The sequence below is a fragment of the Psittacula echo genome, assembly GCF_963264785.1.
Source record: "Psittacula echo genome assembly, chromosome: 8".
In the NCBI taxonomy this organism is placed as follows: Eukaryota; Metazoa; Chordata; class Aves; order Psittaciformes; family Psittacidae; genus Psittacula; species Psittacula echo.
In genome coordinates this window covers 5,660,249-5,671,821 of record NC_137744.1, presented here as the reverse complement: position 1 = coordinate 5,671,821, position 11,573 = coordinate 5,660,249, and the positions used below count along the sequence as shown (strand labels likewise).

Genomic DNA, 11,573 nt, shown 5'->3' with positions numbered 1-11,573 from the left:
GGTTTTGGTCTTTGTTTCTTTTTATTTAATGAATTCTTTTGCTTCACCAGATTTTGAGATGGGAGCACTGCTGAGAAATGAGAGGCTGAAATGTCGCACATAGGGATGGCAGCGTGAAAGGATTTGGAACAGCACGTTTATAAAATTCAGCTGAATCCATGAGTGGATTCTTGCTGCCCACACAGTATTTTTGGCAAATGTAGAACTTAGGTTAGGCAGCAAACCTGTCCCAGGAGGAGTGGCAGAAAGCTGTGACACCTCACCATGGTCCTGGTGCATCTTGCACGCATCCCCATGGAGGAGTGGAGCCAGGTCATTCCCATGACAACATTGCCAGCACTGGACCCGGGAAGGTATATGCCAGTTGTTAAGTGGTACTGACACTAATGATATAATTAGCTGTGTTAAAAGTCATGTCTGGTAGCATCTACGTTGTTTCCAGGGTGACTAAAGCACCATAAATAATGATGTCCAGCAGTGTTTCCATAGAGCCTCTGTCCCCAGCAGGATCAGGCCGAGGGTCCTTCATGGTCAACAGGCAGGAGATGGACGTGTCAGGTTTCCCTTCTGCCTCCCAAACTGGCAAAGCAAAGATCGCCAAATCTCACCCTGACAAAGGGAGCACCTCCGAGCCTGTAGCCTTCTTCCCTGGCTTTCCACAGGCATTGTGCATCACTTGTTTTGTGTAATTGAATTCTTTTATAATTGGTGTAATTGTTATTAACTATTCATTATAACTAATAATGATTAATAATTATTATAATGATTAATAATAATTTTCCTTCCTTTTCTGTCCTGTTAGACTGTCTTCGTCTCAATCCACAAATTTTTGTTTATTTTTCCCAATTCTCTCCCCCATTCCACTGTAGGAAGGGAGCCGAGTGAGTGGCTCAGTGGTGTTTAGCTGCTGCGGGATTAAACCACAACATCCTCTTCTCATTTTAAGAGCCAAGCCAAGCAGTTCTCATAAGGGGTAAAGGCAGGTGACTTCCAGCCAAGAGCTGCAGCGGCCGGGTTTGAGCCATGCCCCTGGTGTTTGCACAAGGCTGAGCTGCTAGAAGGGTCATTGGCCTGGAGGAGGCTTCAAACAGGAAACAGGGAGAAGTGAGGAGGAGGAAAACACACATTTTGAAATGAAAAGCAAGCTCAGAATCTTCCATTCGTGTTAAACCAGAAGCAGAAAGCGACATGCACAAGGCTGAGCCTGCTCCAAACCCCATCGGTATCGAAGGGAGGATTTCTAGTGAGTTCCAGTGGCTCTTCAACTGGTTTTTACAGTGTCTAAGGTGCAACTGTAACTGACTAAAAACCCCAAAGCTGTACCTTTACTGTTCTCTTATTTACTCCAGTCTTCTTACCAACTTTTTGTTAAGCACTACAACTTAATGCTGTAAAACTGCAGCCAAGTGCTGTTAGCATGAGCTTCGTGAAACCCGTATCTGTGCAGTTTCCAGCTCTGCTGCCTTTGCTTATTCTTTCAAAACCTACATATATGCAGAGAATGGGGGTTACTGGCCCTGCTCAGGGGGTGGACTATCAGGGCAGAGCCAGGAAAGACTTTTCCACAGATTTTAAGCAACCTGAGAGCCCTCCGGACTGATTGCCCTCTATAAGGATTTGAAGATGGAATGCCGTTAAAGTAAACAGAGCTAAACTTGCCAATGCAATCTGTAATGTGTTCAAGCTGGCGTTAAGGGAAATGCTGTATCCTTCAAACCGACTTCTCTCCAACATTTAATCTTGGAAGTTGTTTGCTGGGAGAACTGCTGCTTTAGAGAGCACAACTGCTGAGATACCCTGATACTTGCCAGGAGGTGGCATTTCAGCGGATGTGGTTTTGTTTTCATGCTGTTGTTGCACAGTCTCCACATATCAGTGAAGGCAGGCGGAGAAGTGCACAATTATTTAATAAGGGATTGTTAATGAAATAAGAATTGCAAATAGCCCCATATGTGGGTGTTCACAGTTATACAACGATGAGGTAGTAGTTGATTTCATCACATCTCAACTCCAGCAGCGACCATGTCCACATTCAGAGCATGCATCCCTTTGCCCAGACTGCAGCATGAGCCCCTCACTGAGCACCCTCCCTTTGCCATTGCAGCTGCCACAGTGACGCTTCATTAGTCACCCTTACTTCATAAATTCTTTTCCTTTTATTGTCTAACACAAAAACCACCTTGATTAACACACTGCTATGCAAATCCAGATCATGCGGAAGCCAAAGTACTGTTAGATGATCTGCATTCTGCTATTTACCAACACGAATGGGGGAGATTGATGAGATTTTTATATTTCCCAAATGCTGAAGCATATTTCACATGACGGGTTCCCTGTGGGATTGTCCCTGAAAAACCATCATGATGAAGTGCCAGCCCACATCTATATGTCACACATGTAGGAGGGAGGTTTTTGACACTCTGCTAAGTGTTTTAAGACATAAGCACATTCCAGCACAAAGCAGATCGTAAAAGAGGGAGTAAAAGCATGGGAAAAAAGAAAGTGCCAGAAAGAAAGTAAGCAAGAAACAAACAAAAAGTATTTTTAATCTAAAGAGGTTAAAAGCAAGTTTTAATAGACACAAATCACTCTGTTTTCAAAGCTGAAGGACAGAACCACTTCCATTTTAAAATATTTTTTGCTTTACTATGTTTTATTATAGCTCTGCTTTATCATCGAACTTAGTGACCTTGTTAACTCAAAGGGGAGCCACGCTTTCACTTAAGATGTTCTTTTCCCATAGGTTTTCATTACTTTTTGTATTCTGACCTGCTGTCTTGTTATGACCTTACTAAGAAACCATGGGAAAAACTATCCCATTTCAGTACAAAGATGCCCAGAAGCATGCACGCACCGGGATGTGTCCCTGTGGGCAGCCCTGTGAAAGCCGTACAAAGCATGTTCCTGGTTCACAGGTTGGATGGAAAGACTTCTGACATTCTGGTTTCCTATAATAAGGGCTGAGAAATTAATTGACTGAATACATTATTTAATGAAAGACCTAATCAATGCAATGAATTATTCAGACTTTATTATGAGACCAGCTGTGCTTGTCCCACACTACCAAATTTGACAACTGTGATGCTGTTTCTTAGGGTCATCTTCCTGCCTCTTGATGGAAAACACAACTAAGTAAGTTGGGCTAGAACTTACAGTTGAAACAACTTCTAAAGAAGTGTAACGAGTTGTTTGTACTTTAACACAAGAAGCTCACAGCTCTTTCTTCTGACCTGATGGGGCATGTAAGCCATTCAAGGTAGGTAATGAATCCAGAACTTTGATTGGAAAATGTCATTACCTGGGAACTGCCAGGGAAAAGCAGGCAATATAATAAAAATAGCTCTATTTCAAGATCCGTTTTTATTTTCTAGGCAAAACTACGAGCTGCCATTTCAGCCTATTGTCTGGAAAATGTCAGGACATGTTCCTCCTCCGATAAAATGCTAGAGGAAGAAATTGTTGGCATAAATGGTGAGAGCACCGCAGGGCTGCATCAGCGTCTTGAGCCGAGACTTGTGCTCCCAGCACTGCCTCTCCTCCGCAGGGAAAACGGGATGGCAAAGCCAGCACCAGGCAGCTGCCAAGGGCACTGCAATGGCACTGGTTGTGTCTGCGCAGAAATACAGGAACATATGGGCAGCATCATGTTCCTGCCTATTCTGGAAAGCAAAACAGAAAGAGTGCGAAATAAATTTGTATCAACAGGATGAGAATATTTACAGGGAAGCAAAATATAGGATGGGGAAGAGTTTGCTCATATTGGAGGGCAGGGCTTGTGAGGGAGCAGGGCTGCATCTCGGTGGGCTTTGCTGCACAGACGTAGTCCCACACAGCCAGCATACAAGGAAAATGTAATAGGGAATTACATTAACCTGCGTACGTACAAGCACACGCTTGCTCATAAACATATATGCACGTGATCTGCAGTTCTCTGGAGGACTTTTCTGTTATTATCATTATTTTGTAATACATAGCTGAGTGAGCAGCCTTTGAGTGTATTTATTACAGTATTGAATTGCTTTCCATGGTAACTAATTGTGATTTCAGAAACACAGGTTCTGCAATGGTACAAGATGAAATGGAGCTGAGTATGGAAGCAGCTGGTAAGAAGAAAATCACTTGCTTATGTAATCGTATTTAATGATGGAGATTGATGGAGCTGAAAAAAAGGGGGCTGGCAGGGACTAGAAAACAAAACAGCCCTCTATCATCTTCATGTATTTACTTATATATTGAATTCCCCAGGAAAGTGTCTGGTGAATATTTAAGGAAAAGAAAACCCTCTCTGTGGGCTGCCTTCCCGTTTCCCCACTCAACATTTTATTAACAGGCAGACTATCAAAAATCTGGCTGTAAAAAAGGAAAGAAGTGGTCAGGAAATGAAATTATGATTAAATGGTTATTACTGGCTAAAAAAAATGGGAAGGTTCTTACAAAAATTAGATTGGATATAAGGAAGAAGTTCTTTACTGTGAGGGTGGTGAGGCACTGGAATGGGTTGCCCAAGGAACTTGTGAATGCTCCATCCCTGGGGGTGCTCAAGGCCAGGTTGAACGGAGCCTTGGGTGGCATGGTTTAGTGTGAGGTGTCCCTGCCCATGGCAGGGGGGTTGGAACTGGATGATCTTTAGGTCCTTTCCAACCCTAACTATTCTGTGATTCTATAAAATGTATCTATTCCACTGTGAAAAACAGGTGAAAGAGCGTGTTTTGAGTGATATTAAAAAAACATTGGGTTTCCACAGACCGTGGGTATCTCACTGCATTCCTGCACCTAGAGCTTTGGGTGGCACCAGGTGCCCAAGAGAAAGCCGGCTGCACACGCAGGAAATGGTAAAACACTGAAGACCATTTTGAGCCAATTTATGTGTGTCCGTAAGGCAGAGAGATTTGCAGATTCCCCTGCACAACAGTTTGATGTTCCCATGCAATCTCATCAGGCGTTTGATAGAAAAAGGGCTTTGGGACACAGCTTGAAGAGGCTGGCAAAGGCATGGGAGCATCTCCAGCACTCTGAGGCTGCTGAGGCATGCCGATCCTGGCCACTTTTCCTCCCCATTTCCACCAAACAGCAGCATCTTTGCCATATGTGAACCACAGGGAGTCCTTTTACTGCAGTGCAAGAGGCTAAAAGGCAATAAACACCCAAGTCAGGAATTCCAGAGTCTCACATGGGGCTGGAGCCTCCGGCATGTTCCTTCCCTTCCTCTTAAGGCACCGGAGGGTCCATGGCACCTAACAGTGCATTGACACCCCCAGGAACATAGAAGAATATTGCCTCGTTCTTTTTTTAAGATTTGATTGAATTAATACGCAGTCCTCCAAAAATGCAGCCCATGAAACACAAAAACCCCACCCAACCAAAAAAAATTCCTCACAAGCCCAAACCTAAGCCCCCAAACCCATAAAATCCAAGTAAGCAACCAGAAATCTAAGATGAATGTGGTTATATGCCCAACTATAAACTCAAGAGTTTGTAAGCATTTCTCTGACCTCGGTCCAACATCTCTGGCATTGGCTGTGTTCGAACTCGACAGAAATTCTACAGCCTGGATAAATACGGGTTTAGATTTATGGGGATGTGCACTCAGAGTAGGTAAAATGTATTTTTAGGCATAGGTAAAATCAAATCATTTGCCAAGTATTTCTTTTATTTACCCAGCAGACAGTCATGTTTTCATTACAGAAGTACACATCTAGGCACTTAAAATGTGACTATTTAACACCAGCCTGTTTGACAGCTAGCACAGAGCCATTCAGATGTATCAAAGATACTCATGAGAATCCGGCTGTTCTGTCACCTTCAATGCGGGTCTGACAGCAGTAAATCTGAGCTGGTGGTTTATTGATGTAACAAACCACAACCGAATCTTTAGCACTCCTGCTTTCTAACACACCAGTTTGGCTGGTGGAAGAAGTCTTCATGCTCGAACTGACATCCAACCAGAGTAATGAAGGGATGACAAGCAAACCATACGTTAAACAAGAAAGTTATTTTAATGGTCGCTCCCCGAATACCCAAAGGCACTAGTCAACACTGTGGACTAATGACCTACAAATTTGTGTGATTAGTACGTATTTTTACTATTACAGTATTTTTTTCAACAGCTTCAGATGGCACATTAAGTGAAATACTTCTTTCTTCTGCAACGGTCCTGAATACCCTTCCATTTGTCTAGTATAATAGAAAAATATATCAAACAGAAACTGAGCTGTAAGAATCACGCTGACATACCAAACTCTCTTTGCTGTCCTTTCTCCAGGTATTTCTGCAAATCATATTGAATACACACTGGTGTAACTCCAAATTTATGTCAATATAACTCCTTTAACATCAGTCAAATTACACAGCTATCAAACGGAAGTGACACGGTGGTAAATCAGATCTGTGATTTCACAGATCCGCAAGGTCAGTGCAACACAACAGACGATAAAACATCTCGACTGAGGACAATTTTACATTTCTTTTATCCATTGCGAAAACTTCTGTAATGTGTCGAGTATCAAGCTCACAAATCACATTTTAAGGGAACTACCATAATGTATATGCTTCAAATAGACCTTTTACAATATAACACAAAATTCAGATAACATTTTTTAGGAAAGCACTTTAAACTTCAACACTGAGGTCTTGACAACAGTAGAGTACTTTAAGCTGTAAACCTTAAGAAGTTTTATGTGATTAAATAAAACCAACATTACAATTTCCAGGTATTCTAATCATTGAACAGATTGTAACAAGAAGATATAATTATAATGCAAACATGAAGCTCAGGAGACTGGTACTGAGAAAACTCAATTCTTTGTAGATTTATATCTGCACAAGGTAAAATCAGTAACAACTGGAGAAGAGGTTAGACTCTTTCATCTTACATAGTGATGATATCAATGTTTTGCAAGCAGCAGTCTGTACAACATCCCCTTTTCAATATGAGTTTACAGAAAAAAAATCTCCAAGCCAAATACTGCTGCCAAGTATCAATTTAACGTTTGGAAGGAAATATTTAAGACCATCAGATTTCGTTGATCGCCCATGTTTATATAGGTATGTGAGATTTTATATATTTAAGCATATATAAAATCATAACCTCACTTAACCTTCAAAACTGAACTACCTCTAGGTAAGAAATATAAGACCTTTTTCAATAAATTTAAAGGGTTTTTTTATACCTGAGACATTTTTGCATATTGGTATCTTTACCTCCAGGTACTCACCCAAGTCCTTTACTCTTTCCTGGGGTCTCACACAAAGCCCATTACAGTTAGGTGGATTCTTTCCAGTAACTCCATGGGCTTGGGGTGAGTCCTTCCTTATCTAACCTGGATGCATAAACAGGCATAACAGAATATATATATTTAAACACAGAGTTGCTGTACAAGCACACCAGCTGGTTTATACAAATCCAGATCTAGCTGACCCTTCCTGATAATTTTCACAATGCCTGATTCAAAAAAGAGCTATAGTCCTTTATACATGGGTGACACATGTTTCTACTTGTTGGTTAAAAACCAGGCTTTTGTAATATTTCGCCAGGTAATGGATCATTGGATATACATGACATGCTGAAAATGCTCCTTCCTGCCTGACTGGTTTCCTGCTTCTTGAGAAATCAATCCATTTCTCCACCTGACAAGCAAGGGAACTGGGAGCAGAGGAGTAATGAGTTGAGGTGGCTAAATCACATAAAGGTCACAGGCCAGTGCAGATGGACTGAGATTTCCAGACAGATTTAGGGAGTTTAGGAGCCCAGCTCCTCCTGACACTTGAGGTGTTTGGATGCCTAACTCCCACAGATTCAATGGGAAATCCCAGCTGTGCCCAGTCCAACTCTGCAGCCCTGCCAATCATATGGGCTGAGTGTTGAAGCATGACCATTAGCAAGGACATAACCTACATAAGGCTCTTACAGCATTTCACAGTCCTATATCATTTGGCAAATACCAAACTAAATTTCAAGGTTACCTTTGTAATCTAAATGGTTCCATTAAAAATAAAAAGATGAATCCACTGTGTTTCACTCCATTTTGATTCTGACAGGGAGAATTCCCTGGAAGTGCTAACGAGAAAATTTAGTGTTACCGTATCTGATAACATAGCAATTAGAATTGCCAATTTTATTAAATATCGTTCAGACAATAGAAAAATACTACTGGAAGTGAAATAAACTGTGCTTTCAGACATGGAACTGGGCATATTTGAAAAATCAGCAAAAATAGTGCTATATTCATGAAAGACATCACAAAATGAATCAGCTTCCAAGTAGATTAGTATATCCTTCTTATGTTGCAGAAACATTGTTTTTTGCACTATATTTTACAGAAGAGAGTTGACTTTAGTGATGACGGCCAGAAAAGTTGACTTTAGACAGCTCTTTGTTCTACTGTACAGGCATATAATGCTAAAAAAGAAAGCTACATGTCACCAGCAATAGGACTTCATAGACCTTAGAAATTTTAGAAACATTTAAAATAGTGTTATGGAGCATATTTCTATGTAAAATAAATTAAACACTCTTTCCCAAGTAGAAGAAATGTCTAAGACCTGATGCCTGTTGTAAACAGATGAAATGCAGTCAGTGTTTTTAAACACAAGGAGGATGAGGACGTACAGTGATGTACCAGCAATAAGCTTGTGGTATGACACAGTGACATGTAAAGCATCAGATGTAAGAAACTTTACTGCTGCATTTCCAGTTGGCTGTTCCAATCTTACAATCGCACCCATTCTCAATCTCCTTTTCGTACTATTCCTTCTTGCACCACATTCAGGATCTGAACGGGAATACTTTCAGTAAGAACATCTTAGATCCATCCATCCCAAACCTAGTCATTAGGAAACAAATGGTGATACCCCTCTGATCTTCAGTGCTATGGGTACTTTGCAACCCATGAGCGGAGTACCAAGGGCAAACATTTCCTTTTTCGGAGCCAAGGAGCTCTCTAGCATGTTTGATTGCCAACATCATTGCTACTTCCACAGAGCAACTGGCATAGGGAGGCACTTATGTGACATGTTTAAAACTTGTCTTTGGTAAACACACACACAAAAACTTGGAACTAATGTTTTACTTCCTGATCGTAAGAGAATTCTTCATTTGCTACTAATGTATGTGTGCAGGTATCTAAAGATATGCAGGAAACTGCTAGTATAAAATATTTTTCAAATGCCACTGCCAAGGATTTGCTTTAGTTCACCTTAAAACAATGCAGTCCTGGGCTTTTTTAGATATATTTTTCTTTTTTTTTCCTGACTTTATTACACATTTAAGCATCTCTGATCGATAACAAATTACCAATAGCAAGCAAGCCCTATGTGCTCAATTTGCACCTTCTTTCTCATTTTATCACCTTGTTTTTCAAGATCAATATAATTAGAATAGTTCTCTCTCTTACTACTTTCATTATCTGAGAGACAGAGCCCTCTGATCTGTGGAAATTTTGGATACACAAAAACGCTGAGTCTGCTCTTGGCAGGTATGTTTCCTGCTAAGCATGACTAGACTGTACTCTGGTGAGGAGAGGGACCTCACATCTCCGGTTGGACCTGAACGGTGACCAGACCAGAGCCTGTAAAGCAAAGCTCAACCCACCAAGAGACAGCCTTTCAATGGGAATTTTCTAAAGCTGCTGCAAATAAATGTTGTTGGAACTGCATGGGTATAACTGATGGTTGATCTGCTTTAATGTACCCAGAACACTACTGATTCTAAAACCAGGCATTTCTACTGAGAGGTATTTTATTTGCTTAATTTTTTATTTACATAATTTAATTTTTGCTGAAGAATTTTTTAGAACCTAGAACTTAGTTCATTTCATTTTATAAAATTAGAATCATTTATAGCCTTCTTTTTTTCATCAAAAAAAATATATATAGCCCAAACACATGTGGGAATTTAAGTACTTGACTGATAGCCATTTCACTTATTTCACAATCTGCTTAACGGTGATGTAGACACTGGTCAACCAAATAACTTTGGCAACTTGCACAAAAATATGTCCTTAAGTCAAAATGTATGATTAAACTTGCTTTAATGATGCCTTCATTATGAATAGAACTGGAAAGAGAGAGGAGTGTAAGTGCTGAGGAGGTTACCGGTTCCTAAACCATGCCACTTTGAATTTGTATGTGAAATGGGTATGGCTGGTAGAAGATAGGTGGTTGTCCATGAGCAATGTAGTAATTGCTGAAGTTTCTGTCACTGATGTATGGAGCAGGCTGATAATAGCATGTTACATTGGCAGCATTTGGGATGATATTTTGTTCTCCGAGTACTTTTAAAGCCAGGATTGTGATCATATTCAGAGTTTGTCTTCGCTCATATCCCATAAGACAGACTGTGCTCTTATTTACAACTCTACGCAGAGTCATCAAGTAGTCGTACTTGCTTTTCTCCTCCCCAATGAAGTGGTTGCGCAAATATGACTCAATTTTCCTCTGCTGCTCAGCAACATCTGGAAAATCAATGAAGAACCTGGAGCACATGTAACGTTCCAGAGATTTGATTTCATCCTTGTCTGCTGGCTTGAAGTCACGAACCAGGAGATTGCTGTACTTTAGGAGGCCACCTCCTCTGATTTCTTCTGGGTTCCTTGTGGAAATCAGTTTGTATCTTAAGTGGTACATTGCTTCATTGAAGTCCCCATACATACTTTCAGCGATGACAGTGGGGTGAGAGTCTTCTGTCAATTTGCAGTCTGTTGCTTTGTAAACATTTATCATGGAGTCCAGTATGATTTGGAAGGAGTCCACACTAAACTCAAACTGTCGTCTGAGTGAGTTGACAAACTTTAATTCTACATTCTTGCCACTGTTGTTTGACAGTGAGATAAGACTCCAGCGATCATAGTCAGTGGATACTTTGACCATCTTCTGCACATAGGCATCTTTCATGGTCTGAGCAGTGATTTTTTCCTTATTAACACATTTTGGCAGGAAGTCCAATAGGCAATTAAGAACTGCTTCCTTAACAACCTGGAACTCGAGCTCACTTGGAAGTTCCACCCCAAAAATGATGTCTAGGTCTTTGTAACTGGTTCCATTCTGCTCTACTAGGATGTGACTGGCTGTCGAACCATTCAAGCGGATATCTCTAACACTGATTTGCTTTTCAGTGAGCTGTTCCTTTACCACATGAATGACATCCTTAAGCTTTACATCCAGTGTTGGAAAATTTCCTCTCCCATGAATAGGTATGACCTCAGCTAAAACTTGATCCAGGATTTTAATCTGCTCCCAGGTGAGACTACTGAATCTGTGGTCTACGTCCTCAGTCATTGTGATGTCAGTTGGCTAACTGAGGAGAAACAGAAATTAAGAAACAAATGTTATAACTTGCTCAAATACAAGAGGGCCTGACATTTCACTTGCTTATAACAGATACATATCTTCCTTCCTCGGTGCAGTGACAAAGCAGTTCATTTTACACAGGGACAATCCCAGCTAAAGGTCTGAGTCAACCACTGCACTTGTCAAGGCTTTTAATTGAATTTTAATGTACTCGGGTTTTAATCCTGCTGAGGACCCATTGCGTTATTGTATAACCCATGACTCAAAGTAAACACAGTAAACCATAT

At 40.8% G+C, this 11,573-nt stretch overlaps 1 protein-coding gene across 1 annotated transcript; it reads right to left on the bottom strand.

The window, feature by feature from the left end:
* Nucleotides 1–10,098: 10,098 nt before the first annotated feature.
* TENT5D (terminal nucleotidyltransferase 5D) lies at nucleotides 10,099–11,283 on the bottom strand (the record flags this gene model as incomplete). The annotated part of the gene is made up of 1 exon (XM_080624742.1): nucleotides 10,099–11,283. The coding sequence occupies exon 1, from the start codon at nucleotides 11,272–11,274 to the stop codon at nucleotides 10,099–10,101; it is 1,176 nt and encodes a 391-aa protein (XP_080480868.1). The 5' UTR covers nucleotides 11,275–11,283.
* Between the last annotated feature and the right edge of the window lie 290 nt (nucleotides 11,284–11,573).